The 16,698-nt window shown below is 49.8% G+C and overlaps 1 protein-coding gene across 1 annotated transcript in view; it reads right to left on the reverse strand.

Annotated features, from left to right (window-relative positions):
- Positions 1-16,698, reverse strand: part of phldb2b (pleckstrin homology-like domain, family B, member 2b) — a 329,018-nt gene that overhangs the window by 151,557 nt on the left and 160,763 nt on the right. Inside the window, exon 8 of the mRNA XM_038802341.1 lies at positions 9,238-9,708. Coding sequence (XP_038658269.1) covers positions 9,238-9,708 — 471 coding nt within the window. The remainder of the gene's footprint in view (positions 1-9,237; positions 9,709-16,698) is intronic.

A 16,698-nucleotide genomic window follows, 5' to 3' on the forward strand; every position in this document is an offset into this window, starting at 1 on the left:
TCCCATTCACTGTGTACAGTAGTTCTATCTGATCTCTCCATTCACTGTGTACAGTAATTCTGTCTGATCTCTTCATTCACTGTACAGTAGTTCTAACTGATCTCTCTATTCACTGTGTGCAGTAGTTCTGTCTGATCTCTCCATTCACTGTGTACAGTAGTTCTATCTGATCTCTCCATTCACTGTGTACAGTAGTTCTGTCTGATCTCTCCATTCACTGTGTACAGTAGTTCTATCTGATCTCTCCATTCACTGTGTACAGTAATTCTATCTGATCCCTCCATTCACTGTGTACAGTAGTTCTGTCTGATCTCTCCATTCACTGTGTACAGTAGTTTTGTCTGATCTCTCCATTCACTGTGTACAGTTGTTCTGTCTGATCTCTCCATTCACTGTGTACAGTAATTCTATCTGATCTCTCCATTCACTGTGTACAGTAGTTCTATCTGATCTCTCTATTCACTGTGTGCAGTAATTCTGTCTGATCTGTCCCTTCCCTATTACTCTTCCGAAGCTCACTTCAAACTCCTTCATTATTTCTCTTTTATATGTCTGAATGCTTAGTTGGATTGAGAGGTGCAGTGTGTAACGAACAGTCCTGTGCCATGCTTCTGTCTCACAGCTGTCGTGTGGTGATGTCTACTTTCAGCAAGTAGTGGTGCTGACTGTGCAATTGACACCCATTACACTCTGCCACATTTCCCTCACACCAACACGAGTGCACCCCCGGTGCCCCATGTGCAAGTCCTTTCTCCAGAGAACCCATCATGGGGTTTATGGACTGGCATAATTTAAGCAAACCCCCCCCCCCCCCCCCCGATATCCCTTTCCCCATTTTATTCCCTTGACTCGAACCATTCAGTTTCTTATTGATTCCATTGGAAACTGCAGATCACTTTGGAAAGGGGCAGTGCTGAGCACAAACTGAAATCCCTCAGCTCAGAACATTGCTCCACCCAACAGTGAGCTGGAGGCCATTATCACAGCCATTATAAAACAATGCCAAGGGCGGGAAGTGATGTGGAAATCCTGCTGGACTGTGTACTGCTCTTTCCTTTTATAAAACAATATGAACAGCTACAGCTGTCAGTGCAAACCATGTATGGAATGTTACACTTGTCCAGCCCACAGGGAAAGTGTTCCCTGACCATGCTGTATCATATTTAGCTTGTTTTAGATCCGCTACAATTCTTTTCTTCCTTCCGGACAGCATATCTTTCAAGGTATGCTATCACAATTATCTTCGCCATCCACTCAAAGGCATATTCGCTGCGTTCAAGGAGGGACTGTAAGTAACAGGATGTGCGTGGAGAGACAATGTAAAACAAAAGGTACAATTCCAAACAGTCTGAGAGGCAGCCGTACTTTGGGATACTTGTGCAGTGGAGGCTGGGGGGGGGGGGGGGGGGGGGGGGGGGGGGGACGGGCCGGTCAAACGATCATGTTTGTTTGTGCACCTGAGGAGTCTGAGGCAGACGTAGCCTTTATGCAGGAGACACACTTGAAGATAGGGGACCTGAGGAAAGGATTGGTGGGGCATGCGTTCCACTCAGGGCTGGATATGAAGACGACGGGGGTGGTGGTGTTGGTGATTAAGCGGGTGGAGTTCGAGGTGGGGAACATCGTGGCAGATTCTGGAGGAAAGTTTGTGATGGTGAGTGGGAAGCTCGAAGGGTTGCCGGTGGTCCTGGTAAACGTTTAGGCCCCGGTAAACGTTTAGGGCCCAAATTGGGATGATGTCGATTTCATGAGGCGGGTGTTGGGGAAGATTCCGGACTTGGACTCACATTGGTTGATCATGGGAGGGGGATTTTAAAACGATTGTAGACCCCCAACTTGATTGGTCGAGCCCGAGGTCAGGGAAGGTGCCGGTTGTGGCCAAGGAGCTGAATAGGTTTATGGAGCACATGGGGTTTGTGGAACCGTGGAGGTTCGGCAGACCTAGGATGAAGGAATTTTCATACTTCACCCACGTGCACCGGGTGGACTCCCAGATTGATTTTTTTGTGTTACACAAGGCATTGCTGGCGGGGGTGATTGACTCGGTGTATTCGGCGATTGCAGTCATTGACCATGCGTCGCATTGGGTGGAGATGCGTGTGAATCAGGGAAGGAGGCCCGCAGTTGAGGCCGGATGTGTGGCTGTTAGCAAATAAACAGATGTGTGAGCAGCTGCGGGCCGCCATTTGGGGATACATAGAACATAGAACAGCACAGCACAGAACAGGCCCTTCGGCCCTCAATGTTGTGCCGAGCAATGATCACCCTACTCAAACCCATGTATCTACCCTAGACCCGTAACCCAACAACCCCCCCCCTTAACCTTACTTTTTAGGACACTACGGACAATTTAGCATGGCCAATCCACCTAACCCGCACATCTTTGGACTGTGGGAGGAAACCGGAGCACCCGGAGGAAACCCACGCACGTGGGTACGTGGAGTTAAACAACGGGGGAGGTCACAGCCGCCACACTTTGAGAGCCAATCAAGGCGGTGGTCAGGGGGGAGTTTATTTCAATTCGGGCGCAGAGGGAGAAAGCAGAGCGGGTGATGGCAAGGCTGTAGATGAGATCCTAAGGGCAGCACGGTAGCATTGTGGATAGCACAATTGCTTCACAGCTCCAGGGTCCCGGGTTCGATTCCGGCTTGGGTCACTGTCTGTGCGGAGTCTGCACACCCTCCCCGTGTGTGCGTGGGTTTCCTCCGGGTCCTCCGGTTTCCTCCCACAGTCCAAAGATGTGCAGGTTAGGTGGATTGGCCATGATAAATTGCCCTTAGTGTCCAAAATTGCCCTTAGTGTTGGGTGGGGTTACTGGGTTATGGGGATAGGGTGGAGGTGTTGACCTTGGGTAGGGTGCTCTTTCCAAGAGCCGGTGCAGACTCGATGGGCCGAATGGCCTCCTTCTGCACTGTAAATTCTATGAAACAGGAGGTATTCAGATGCCCTGGGGGCTGGGGCTGTTAAAGGAGAGGCAGAGGCTCCAGATGGAGTTTGGGTTGCTGTCCACGGGGAAGGCGGTGGCGCAGTAACGGGGGGGCCAGAGGGGCAGCGTACGAGTACGGGGAGATGACGAGCAGGATGCTGGCCCACCAGTTGAGGATGCAAGAGGTGGCGAGGGAGATTGGCAGAGTAAAGGACGATAAGGGCAGGATGGTGTTGGACCCGGAGTGGATGAATGGCATGTTTGAAGATTATACGGGTCGGAGCCTCCGGCCGGGGGAGGGGGGCGCGGCAGATTTTGAATGGGCTGGAGCTTCCCAATAATAATAACAATCTTTATTGTCACAAGTAGGCTTACATTAACACCGCAATGAAGTTACTGTGAAAAGCCCTTAGTTGCCACATTCCGGCACCTGTTCCGAGTACACAGAGGGGGAATTCAGAATGTCCAATTTCAGAACTTGTGGGAGGAAACCAGAGCACCCGGAGGGCAGACACGGGGAGAACGTGCAGACTCCGCAAATACAGTGACCAAAGCCGGGATTTCAACCCATGTCCCTGGCGATGTGAAGCAAGAGTGCTAACCACTGTGCTACCGTGCTGCCCAAAGTAGAGAAGGATCTGGTTCAGGGATTGGGCCCCAATTGGGTTGAGGGAGGCAATGGACAGTATGCGTTGCAGGGTCCCGATGGGCTTCCAGTGGAGTTATATAAAATGTTTGGGGGTGGCCTGAGGCCACTGCTGGTGAGGGCGTATAGTGAAGCGGGGGGGGGGGGGGGGGCGGGATCTCCGCCTACACTGTCGCAGGCTTCAATCTCCCCGATATTGAAATAGGACAAGGATTCGGAGCAGGATGCCCCCTGATATCATTACTGAACATAGATATCATGTTGTTGGCCTTGCGTATTGAGGACTGTGTCCGGGGGGCGGGGGCGGGGGGGGGGGGGGGGGGGGGGGGGGGGGTTGATAGGCGAGGGCCAAACGGTTGTTGTGAAGGGGATGCAGTTGGTGGTTAATGTAATCATTCCGCCTTTGGAGGGGCAAGAGGTGGAGGTCGTGGTGTCAATGGATGCAGAGAAGGCATTTGACCGGGTGGAGTGGCATATTTGTGGGAGGTGTTGGGCGGTTTGGGTTTGGGCAGGCACTGGGTCCGGCTGCTGCACAAGGCGCAAGTGTGCAGACGAACCAAGTGAGTTTGGGATATTTTCGGCTGCATCGGGGGATGAGGCAGGGGTGCCCGCTCTCCCCTTTGCTCTTGGCTTTGGCGATAGTGCCGCTGTCAATGGCGCTAAGGGCGTCGAGGGATTGAGCGGGCAGGGGAGGTGGGGGGAGACGAGTATGGGATCGCGCTGTATACAGACGACCTGCTGTTATATATTTCAGATCCATGGGGTAGTATTGGGGACAATAAGGGATTTTGGAGGTTAGGTTCTGGAATGCACTGTCTGAGAGTGTGGTGGAGGTAGGATCACACAGCGAGTGGTTAGGATCTGGAATACACTGTCTGAGAGTGTGGTGGAGGCAGGTTCATACAGCGAGTGGTTAGGATCTGGAATACACTGTCTGAGAGTGTGGTGGAGGCAGGTTCACACAGCGAGTGGTTAGGATCTGGAATACACTGTCTGAGAGTGTGGTGGAGGCAGGTTCATACAGCGAGTGGTTAGGATCTGGAATACACTGTCTGAGAGTGTGGTGGAGGCAGGTTCATACAGCGAGTGGTTAGGATCTGGAATACACTGTCTGAGAGTGTGGTGGAGGCATGGCCAATTGAGGCTTTCTAAGGAAATTGGGTTGTTACTTTATGAAAAGGTTCGCTGGGGCATGGATAAAAGATATGGGGCAGTGGCACTAGCTGGGTAGCTCTTGTCGAGTGCTTGCACAGACAGGATGAGCTGAATGGCCTCCTCTGTGAAATAACCATTGGATTATTATGACCTCAGTCTGGGACAGTGCTGAAACTGCCAGAATTACTGGCTGTTTAAAGCCCAGTCTCTCACACTCACAAGCAACTCTTTTCATTTAGAAAATATTGTACGGGTGAAGGAATGCATCATGGAATTGTACAGCACACAAGACCATTCAGCCCATCTTGTCTGTGCTAATCATGAAAGAACAACCAATTAGTGCCATTCACCTGCTCTTTCCAATAGCCGTGTAAATCGTTCCTTAAGAAGGTATCAAAAGCCCTTTTTGAAAGTTTCTCTTGAAACTCTCCCACCATCATTTCAGGCAGTGTATTCAGGACTATGGGCGAGATTCTCCACAAATGCGGAGAATCGTAAAGGCTGCCGTGGGACTGCCCGTGATGCACGGCAGCCTTCACGGCCACTTCCGGGGCCGATTCTCCCCCCCCCGGGCGGGGCTAGGAGCGCGGCCCCGTGCGTCACGGTGGCGCGGCCTTGACGACGGTCGTCAAGGCCGCACGTCAAGCGTCACGGCGGCTGACGCGGCCGATGACGTCAGCCGCGCATGCGCAGGTTGGACAACGCCAACCCGCGCATGCGCAGTTGGCGTCTTTCTCCTCAGCCGCCCGGCAAGACGTGGCGGCTTGATCTTGCCGGACGGCGGAGGGGAAAGAGTGCGTCTGTTTTGGATGCTGGCCCGACGATCGGTGGGCACCGATCGCGGGCCTGTCCCCTCCCGAACACAGTCGTGGTGCTCCCGTGCCAATTGGACCTCTACATGCCCCAAACAGGCATCTGGCGCCCGTTTCACGACGGCAGCGAGCAGGTGTGTTTGCTGCCGTGGTGAAACGGGCGTGAAGGCCCGGCCGCTCGGCCCAGGAGAATCGCTGCTCGCCATAAAAAACGCCGATTCGTGGCGTGGGCCGGGGGGGGGGGGGGGGGGGGGGGGGGGGGAATAGCAGGAGGGCATGAAAAATGTCGGGAGGCCCTCCCGCTATTCTCCCACCCGGTGTGGGGGGGGGGCGGAGAATCGCGCCCTATAACTCTCTGAATAAAAAACAATCTCATCTCCTCTCCAGACTTTCAAAACATTCTCTGAAAATGTCTCCCCTCTGCTTGCTGGCCCTTCAGCCACTGGGAAAAGTTTCTCTCCAACCCATCATCATGTCAAACACTTCCACTGAACCTCTTCTTCATTGTAATGTTCTTATTATTAATCTTCACTTTGCTGAGGAGAACAACCTTCATCTCTCCACATGACTTCCTTCTCAGGTGACTTGCATTCATATAGAGTTTTGGTTATGCTCGTTAGGCCTGTGGTTAATGAATTACTCGACACTTGAGGCTACAGAAACAAGCAGCACCTCAAAACCACAGAGTTTTTCTCACACTGTATCTGCATGTTGCTCATTGAATGAGGTTGTACATGTCTCCTGTGGTAACCTAGGCAATGGCGAAAGCTCACTGCCCCTGTGACTTTTAGTGCTGCCACGCCTGTCCTCACCTGGAGCGGAGGTAGGCAGTAAGTGAGCTTGGGCGCTCCCTCGCTGCTGTACAGCAGTGCCAGCCTGTAGTGCTCAAGTCTTTGGAGGAGGGCTTATACATCTGGCTCAAAGAACAAAGAACAAAGAAAATTACAGCACAGGAACAGGCCCTTCGGCCCTCCCAGCCTGCGCCGATCCAGATCCTTTATCTAAACCTGTCTCCTATTTTCCAAGGTCTACTTCCCTCTGTTCCCCGCCCGTTTATATATCTGTCTAAAGAACAAAGAGTGCTACCAACTGAGATATCTTTCACAGTGAGTGCAAACAGACTCATCTATTGCCAGAGTGTCAGCTTCAGTCTTCTCCACCCTCCTGAGTGAAGCTCTGTATCAAAGGACTGTAGCTCTCAGCGTGTCTCAAATTCACTGTGGCGGTTACAGATCTCCTGTGTTTGAGGAGGGATGGGAGTGAGATGATGTGAAACCACCCCCCCCCCCAAAGGAGATCAGTGAATCTTTAAGGAAAAGCCTTTGTGACTGGCAGTCCCCACTATCCCTGTAATAGCAATTTATTAAAGCAAATTATTCAGCCTGTTCTGTGTCTTTGATCTCTTTTTTGCCGGTTAACATTGGTCAATTCAAGTGGAACTCTTGAAGGTGTCTGTATCTGGGCTTGGGAATGACTGAAACATGCTCATTGATGATCCCGTCAACGCTCACTCTCCAACCTAACCCTTGACCTGAAGACTGACCTGAAGATTGAACCATGCTTTTTATGTCTAAAAACCGGCAGTGACCAACTAGCTGCTGCGAATGAATGCCAGACATTAGCATTTGGTGTTGGATGTCGCTGCATAGCTCTCTAAGTCAGACAGCCTTGGGTTCAAGTCCAATGTCAGGACTTGTACACTGAATCAAGGCTGACACTCTAGTGCAGTCATGATGGTGTGCTGCACTGTTGGAGGTGCCATTTTTTGGGTGAGACATCTACTCTCAGGAGGATGGACGATCTCCGGCGAACATATCTGAGGGAGAAAGAACATCTGGACCTTCTCCATAAGCCTTGGGCCAAGGACTATGTCTAATGTGTCGATATCAATGTTCTGGCTCTGCTTCTAAATGGCATGATGTGGAGATGCCGGGGTTGGACTGGGGTGAGCACAGTAAGAAGTCTTACAACACCAGGTTAAAGTCCAATAGGTTTGATTCAAACACTAGCTTTCGGAGCGCAGCTCCTTCCTCCGGTGGAAATCGACTCTGTAAGTCCCACTGGCATACAACCTGTCTTTATATTTCCCTTTTACACATGTCAACTGGAGCAAAACTTGTTCTTACTGCCCTGAATACTGGGGCACATGGACTAGTGAGCTCAACCTTTCTGGATCCTTTAAAGAGAGTGAAGATGAATATGTGAAGCAGATGAAATTGTTTATGGGGGTGAGAAGCTTGGGATTGCTCTACTGGGCGTACCAAATAGCATGCTCCCTTGTTGGAAATATCTATGGGCACGATCGAATGGCCACGCTGCGCCCAAAAAGCAGCTCCACGTGGCACAGCATGGCTGCTAGAAGCCGGGAGACCTCACTCCCGGGATCTATCCAGCTCGCAATACCTCGTGAGATCGAATGCAATCTCGCGAGACGTTGCAATGTAAATTACAATCACCGTTTTGGCAAATCTGCATATTAAAGCGAGACAGCTAGTCTCACTTTATTCTGCAGTTTCCCAAGGAGTTGGGTGAGTACCATTCAGTATTGGTCTCCACAAATGGGGACCAGATGGAGCAGCACTCATGGGAGTCTCCCCAGGGATTGGAGGTCTCCAGGTGCATGCCCTTTGGGCAGGGTGATTGCCTGGCACTGCTAGTGCCACCCAGGTACCCTGGCAGTGCAAGCCTGGCACCCTGGCAGTGCAAGCCTGGCACCCTGGCAGTGCACGCCTGGCACCCTGCCGATAGTTTTTGTGCGGTGGTGATCAGGCTGGAGGTGCCCATGCGGGTGTTAGGAGGACATGGGGGGGGGAGGGGGGGATGACCCTTCCATAGTGCGTTGTGGGGGGGGGGGGGGGGGGAAGAAGAGGTCAGGGGTCACTTTGGGGGCTTCAGAGATTGGGATCCCACCGAACTCTTGCTATACTGAAGAGTTATGGTGAACAGAGCTCCACAAAACGAGGCTATGTACGGCCTCGGTTGCGCGTTCCCCGCTGAGCCCCCTATCTAACCCAGGTGCCGTTTTATAGCATTGTGTTTCTCAGTGCTGTGAGCGCCAGGAAACATGCGGCTCAACGCGCTCGCTACGGCACTTTGTTCCCATTTAGTTAAATCCCGCTCTCAAACTCACTGAGATTAGAAAGGTCACACCATTCCAACTTGGAACAACAGGGTCAATGAGCAGCAGATTATTGACTCTTTGACACTCTGCTGTCACGTAACACCCAGTCAGATAAAATGTGCATTGGGCCAACTATGTGTTAAGTGGCAGCTTAAACAACCGAGAAGAACATGGCCCTTTGGAGGATGAACATAGAAAACTGATGTTAAAACTGCTTCAAACATCAGGGTTCTGAAACAAAACAAAATAGTTTTTAAAACCTTATTTCAAAAACCATGGGGGTTGTAATTGGTGTTGAGCAATGTTGAGCATCAGGAAATGGGCAATTTGCTCCCATTCTCTGCCCCACCCTTTTATCTTTCTCATTAAGTGATGTATTGATGTTTGTAAATGTGCTTCCCATTCACTATCGTCCATACCACTGAAGACTAGATTCATCCCCATGGAGTCCGAGATGATCCCAGATCCATGCCATGGAATGTGGTTGAGGTGGCTGCACACCTTCAACATTGGAATCTGAGGGCCTGGTGTGAAATCCAGTGCCGGTGAAATGCTGAGTGCAAGAAGGAAAACTCACCACATTACAGCCATCGTCAGAGGCTCCTGCCTCCACACCGTCACCAAATGGGCTCAATCTCTCTTCAGAACCATCGTGCTGGCAAGGTGACGGAGAATCACCTGGATGCTTCAGAGAGTACTCGGTTGAATTGGGAGACGACAGCCGCCGAGACCGCTCAGTGTGGGGACGGTTTAACTCCGCACAGTTGTCCGGATCCAGGGGGCCACAATGCCCGGCTGATCTCCTCTCCGACGGGCTAAAATCGAACAAGGAGGGTGAACCGTGCGAGGTTCTGGACATAGCCCTTCCCTCGGTTTCATTGTAACTGGGCTCGAGGTGTGGTGAGCACGCTCTGCTTGGGGACAGGGCCAGTTTTTGCAGCTGCTCTCCAATCTTCTCAATGCTGCTCACTGATGCTCCTGCCGTGCTGTCACCTGACTTATTGTATTCTGAGCAAAGGTTCAGAATAGTTTCCAATCGCTGCCGCTCCTGCAAAGTGAGATCATGACAGTTAGTAAAAACAATCTTTATTAGAGTCACAATTAGGCTTACATTAACACTGTAATGAAGTTAGTGTGAAAAGCCCCTAGTCGCCACATTCCGGTGCCTGTTCAGGTACACAGAGGGAGAATTCAGAATGTCCAATTCACCTAATAGTTACTACTGAATCCTCAAGACAGCACAGTAACACCAGGAACAAGGGCAGCCCCTCCAGCTCACTCTTCTACTCAATGACCTCTTGGCAACATCTCAAGTCTATTTAATAGCCTTTGCTCCACATCTCTGGATACCTTTAACAGACCAAAATCTATGGTGAGGTTATTGGACTCATAGGCCAATGGTCATCTCTTCAAATTTTACCATACGTAGCAAGTTATGGAACTGAAATTAATGAATCTCACAGTGAGAAATTTGAGGAAAATCCAAGGGTGCATTGTTGCACAATCCCTAAACAGTTCATTGATCCTTCCGCAAAGGATTGTCTTTAACCTTTGTCTTTGTCTGGGGCTATGCTGGACTCCAGTTCCACAATTAATGCCCTCCAAAGTGATCAATGGGGCAACAATAATGGCTTTGCCAATACTGCTTCCATCTTGAGAGCAAGTCATTGTTTTTAAACATCAGCAGTCTCCAAATCCTGCTGAACTGTAATACAGCAACACCATCTCCTGCCAATTTAACATGGCAGCTGATACCTGCCTGGGCATCCACAGAAAAGCAATCACGTTATTCACAGGAGTCACAAGCTGCTGAATGCTTCCAGCATTGTCTATTTTTGTTAATTTAATGAAAAGGTCTATTACAAGAATAAAATTCCCAATGTGTTTAATCCGGACAAATGTGAGGTAATGCATTTTGGAAGGTCTAATACAGATAGGAAATAAACAGTAAATGGCAGAATCCTTCAGAGTATTGACAATCAGAGGGATCTGGGTGTACAGGCAACACAGGTGGAGAAGGTAGTCAAGAAGGCATACAGCATGCTTGCCTTCATCAACCAGGGTATTGAGTAAAAAAATTGGCAAGTCATGCTGCAGCTGTATAGAACCTTAGTTAGGCCAAACTTGGAATATAGTGTTCAATTCTGATCGCCACACTACCAGAAGGATGTGGAGGCTTTGGAGAGGGTACAGAAGAGTTTACCAGAATGTTGCCTGGTATGGAGGGTATTAGCTATGAGGAGAGGTTGGATAAACTCAGTTTGTTCTCACTGGAATGACGGAGATTGAGGGGCAACCTGATATAAGTCTACAAAATTATGAGGGACATGGATAGAGTGGATAGTCAGAAGCTTTTTCCCAGGGTGGAAGAATCAATTCCTTTGGGGAATAGGTTGAAGGTGCGTGAGGTAAAGTTTAGAGGAGGTGTACGAGGTATGTTTTCTTTTACACAGAGGGTAGTGGGTGCCTGGAACTCGCTGCCGGAGGAGGTGTTGGAAGCAGATATGATCGTCATGTTTAATGGGAGTCTTGAGAAATACATGAATAGGATGGGAATAGAGGAATACAGACCCTGGAAGTGTGGAAGATTTTAGTTTAGACGGACAGTATGGTCGGCGCAGGCTTGGAGGGCCGAAGGGTCTGTTCCTGTGCTGTACTTTTCTTGTTCTTTGTTCATTATCAATCCAGAAGGCAATTATCCATCAATCAGTTATTTATTTTGACACTTTGATTTTGCATCAAGGTATTCCTTCATTTTTAAAGTGAAACATTCTACTTTGCATTGTATAATAAAGTGAATCGTGTTTGTCAGGCATTACCTGTTTTCAGGAGACACATTGGATGTCCCTATAACCTCTGTGTTATAAATAGCATCATCCATAGCATCTCTCACATTTCTCCATCAACATCACTTGTCTTTACTTCCTAGCATTTTACTGATATGAACATATGAAATAGGAGGGGTAGGCCATTCAGCCCTTTGAGCCTGCTCCACAGTAAGATCACGGCTGATCTGTTTGTGTTGAGTTCCACATTCCCATCCACCCCAATAACTTTTGATTCCCTTGCCTAGCAAGAAATCAATGGTTGTAATGATGGTGCGAATACAAGGTCAGAAGCTCATCTCGGGGTCAAATACACTTCCAGAGGGTTGGTGCAGACTTGATGGGTCGAATGGCTTCAATCTGCACTGTAGGGATTCTATGGGTTATACAATCAAGTTGGCACGGCAGCAGGAGATGTTGGTGGTCAGTGTGATCCATAACAACCACATCTGCTGGAAGTGTTTTTTTATTTATTCAAGAGGGTTGGGATTCATTGGTTATGCCAGTATTCACCATCCATCCCTAAAGTGTCTGCAGCTCAAGAAACCTTTGCTCCAGGTTAATTAGCTGGAGTCCGGCACCAGAAGTTTGGGAACATGTTAGAAAACAGCAAAGGGGGGACTTCCGGTGACGGCAGGAGAGAGGCAGCCGCGCGTTGGAGGGCTCCCGTTTGGGAACGGCATTGTCGGGGATTGACGCCCGGTCCTAGGGGCAGCGAAGGTGGTGAAGGCCAGGAGAAAGCACAGGGAAGGGATATGTCGAGGGCCAGTAAAAAAACGGCTGTGAAAACAGCTGAAAGTCCGTCGGGGAGTAGAAAGGTCACCAAGGGGTCACCAAGGAAAATGGAGGCTGGAGCACCAGGGGAGGCCGCATTGCTTACGGCTCAAGAAATAACTACGGTGATGGCTGCGGAATTCAAAAGGCAGTTTACAAAATACTTGGAGACAATGAGGAAGGAGATGGGGGCGGTTTTGAGTGTGTTGGTGGAGGAGGCGATTTCCCCAGTGATGACGGTGGTGGCGAGCGCAGTGGCGGAGGTGCGGGTGCAAGGGGAGGCGCTGAAGGAAGTGGAGGAGACATTATTGCAGCACGGTGATCAATTTACCTCGATGGGGAAGGAGATGCGGAAGGTGCTGAAGATTAACAATGATCTACGAGGAAAAATGGAAGACCTGGAAAACAGGTCCAGGCGACAGAATTTGAGGATTATGGGGCTGCCCGAAGGAGTTGAAGGGCCGAGGCCGACTGAGTATTTTGCTGCAATGCTGGCGCAACTATTGGGGGAGGGGGAGGGGGAGGATTCCTCCCGATATGAACTGGATCGGGCTCATCGGTCGTGGAGGCCTGTACCAAAGGCGAGTGAGCCGCCAAGGGTAGTGACTCTGTGCTTCCGTAGGTACAGTGTGAAGGAGAAGGTCCTGTGCTGGGCCAAGCAGAAGCGGGCGGTGCAGTGGGCTGGAGCTGGCATACGTGTATACCAGGGCTTTACGGTGGAGCTGGCGAGCTGCTTTCAACCGGGTGAAGAGGGCACTGTACATTAGCAAGGTGCAGTGTGGCATTGTATATCCAGCAAAGCTGAGGGTGACTTATAAGCTCAAGGACTTTTATTTTGGAACGGCGGAAGCAGCGGAGGAGTTTGTGAAGGCAGAAGGATTGTGGCAGAACTGAGAAATGGCCATGTGCCGATGTAACCTCATGACTGTATTTTCTTCTTTTTTTTTGTTTCACTGTGTGCGGGTGTATGGGCTAAAGGAGCCGATGTTGTATATATTTGGACAAGGGAAGTGATGGGGCTTTTTGGGGTGTAGGTGGATTTGCGGGGTTTGTGTGCTAAACGGGGATTTCTGGGCTTTCCTAGGGCCAGGCAAGGGGGAAAAGAGACCCAGGCAGGGGCCTCCACGCTGGCCGGTTTAAGCCGGCCAGTGAACGGGAGTGAGGTGGGGGAGGGGCTGCGGCCATCGGAGCCTGGCAGAACAGGGTCCGAGCGGTGTAGCCGGAGTGGAAAGTTGGGGGGAAGGAACCGAGGTTGGGGGGAGGAGTTTTACAAGAGGCAATGGACGGGAGGAGTTGGCGGGGGGGGGGGTTTACAACTCTTGGGTATCATGTACAGCACTCTTTCAGAGGTTGGACGGCATTGAGTGTGTGTGAGGGGGGGGGGGGGGGGGGGGTGGACTCTATGGTGACCACGGGTGGTCCCGGACTCCTTTTTTCTTTTTCTCCTTTGTTTTTTGTTTCCACCGTGGGAGGGTTTGTTTTATTGGATGCATATATTGACAGGTTGGCCGTTGTTTGGGGTGGTGGGAGGATGGGATCATTGTTATTGTTAAGGGGATTGATTTTGTATTTGTTACCGTTTACTGTCTGTGGGTGGGGCATAAATTTTGAAGGAAAATGTGAAAATGGAGAATAAAAACATTTATAGAAAAAAAGAAAACAGCAAAGGAAGAACAAATGAGGGAGGAATTAGAACATGCTGGTAAATTAGCAAGAAATGTAAAAAAACAGCTTCTCCAAGTATATAAAAAGGAAGAGTAAATGTTCGGAGGATGAGACTGGAGAATTAATAACCAGAAACAAGGAAATGGGAGAGACTTTGAGCAAATATTCTGTATCTGTCTTCAATGGAAAAGCATCACAAAATAAAAGAAAAGCAGGGCGAGAAAGGGAGGATTGTTTTACTATAAATTTAGAGAACCAAATTAATTTTTTTACGATTAAGGGGCAATTTTGTGTGGCCAATCCACCTAACCTGCACATCTTTGGGATGTGGGGGTGAAACCCACGCAGGCACGTGCGCAAGTGCAAACTCCACACAGACAGTGACCCAGGGCCGGGATCGAATCCGGATCCTCAGCATCATAGGCAGCAGTGCAACGCCAAAAGGGAGGATCTTAAAACAATCAGTTCCACTAGAGGTTGAAGTACTAAGAATGATAATGGGGTCAAAGGCTGACAAGCCTCCGGACCTAATGGGCTGTCTCCAAAGATCTTACAGGAAGGCCCAGTTAAAGAAATAATAATCTTTATTGTCACAAGTAGGCATACATTAACACTGCAATGAAGTTACTGTGAAAAGCCCCCAGTCGCCACATTCCGGTGCCTGTTCGGGTACACAGGGAGAATTCAGAATGTTCAAACTACCTAACAGCACGTCTTTCGGGACTTGTGGGAAGAAACCGGAGCACCCGGAGGAAACCCACGCAGACACAGGGAGAACGTGCAGACTCCACACAGACAGTGACCCAAACCGGGAATCGAACCTGGGACCCTGGAGCTGTGAAGCAACAGTGCTACCCACTGTGCTACCGTGCTGCCCACATAGTAATGCTACTATTCAAGAAAAGGAGACAGAAAGCAGGAAACTATTGGTCAGTTAGCCGAACATCTATCATTGAAAAAATGTTAAAAGTAATTCTTAAGGAGATAATCGCAGGACATTGAGAAAATCATAATTCAATCAGGCAGTATCAACATGGTTTGTGAAAAGGAAATGGTATTTGATAAATTAATTTGAGTTCTAGGAGGGTGTAATAAGCAGGCTGGATAAAGGAGAACCATTAGATGTTGTGTGTTTGGATTTCCAAAAGGCATTCGATAAGGTGCCACATAACGGTTTACTGCGTAATTTAAGAGATCAAGGTGGTGAGGTAATATATTAGCTTGGATAGAGGATTGGTTAACTAACAGGGAACAGAGTCAGGATAAATGGGTCAATTTCAGGTTGGCAAAGTGTAACTAGTGGAGTGTTGCAGGGATCAGTGCTGGGACCTCAACTATTTACAATCTATATTCATGACTTGGAAGGGACTGACTAGCAAATGTGTGCTGATAATACAGAGCGTGAGGAAAGCAAGTTGTGAGGAGGACACAAAGTGTCTGCAAAGGGATGTGGATTAAGTGAATGGGCAAAAAGAAATTGTAGATGAAATACAATGTGGAAAAATGTGAAGTTATCCATTCTAGAAAAGCAAGGGCAGCTCGGTGGCGCAGTGGGTTAGCACTGCTGCCTCACTGCGCTGAGGTCCCAGGTTCGATCCTGGCTCTGGGTCACTGTCCGTGTGAAGTTTGCATATTCTCCCTGTGTTCTGCCATTTACTGTGCAATTCCCACCTGTATTAAAGCTTCCAAAGTGCAATACCTCACATTTGTCTGGATAAACACCATCTGCCATCTCTCCGCCCAAGTCTCCAACTGATCTAAATCCTGCTGTATCCTCTGACAGTTCTCACCACGATCTGCAATTGCACCAACCTTTGTGTTGTCTGCAAACTTACTAATCAGACCAGTTACATTTTCCTCCAAATCAATTACATATATTACGAACAGCAAAGGTCCCAGTACTGATCCCTGCGGAACACCACTAGTCACAGCCCTCCAATCAGAAAAGCACCCTTGCATTGCTACTCTCTGCCTTCTATGACCTAGCCAGTTCTGTATCCATCTTGCCAGCTCATCCCGATCCTAAATCTAGCCCTGCCACAGCTCATGGCCGGGATTCTCCGAGCCCGCGCCGGGTCGGAGAATCGCCAGTGACGAGGGAAATTCCTGCCACGCCGACGCCGGGACCCGATTCTCCGGCGACTGGAGAATCGCCGCCATCGATTCGGGGGCAACCAATCAGCGGGCTCCCGCGATCTGGAGACGGCCTACCTCCGCCTGTGCGGGCATGCTGTCGGGCTCTGCCATGTTGCCCGGCGCCGACGCAGACCTGTAGCGGCAGTACAGGGCTGAGTATCGACGCCGGAGCTGCGTGGTGCACTTAACATTGAATGCACGTGAATAAATATTGATTGTTTAATGAAACAGGCTTGCAGTCATTTGTCCACCACATACAGGTTAAGACACACTGTTTTAGCAACAAAGGGCTCAGATGAAGTCAACGTGGAGAGGCCATTTCCACTAGCGCAGGATGGATAAGCAGCAGATACAAATGTAATATTATTGCTAACTGGACAGTAGGGACACTGGAACAGGAGTAGGCCATTCAGCCCCACTGAGACGGTACTGTAGCGGTGGGCAATCTGCGTCCTGGGGACCACATGCGGCCCATCCGGGTTCTGAGTGCGGCCCAGGAGACATTTTGTTGATCATTGCCCAAGCGCAGGGTTACCACATTCCGCTGATTTCCATCCACATTGTTTTTTTCCGAACTTTGGGCGGGATTCTCTCCTACCCGGCGGGGCGGGGGGTCCCAGTGTAGCGGAGTGGCACCA

The sequence above is a fragment of the Scyliorhinus canicula genome, chromosome 7 (genome assembly GCF_902713615.1).
Source record: "Scyliorhinus canicula chromosome 7, sScyCan1.1, whole genome shotgun sequence".
NCBI classification, from domain to species: Eukaryota; Metazoa; Chordata; class Chondrichthyes; order Carcharhiniformes; family Scyliorhinidae; genus Scyliorhinus; species Scyliorhinus canicula.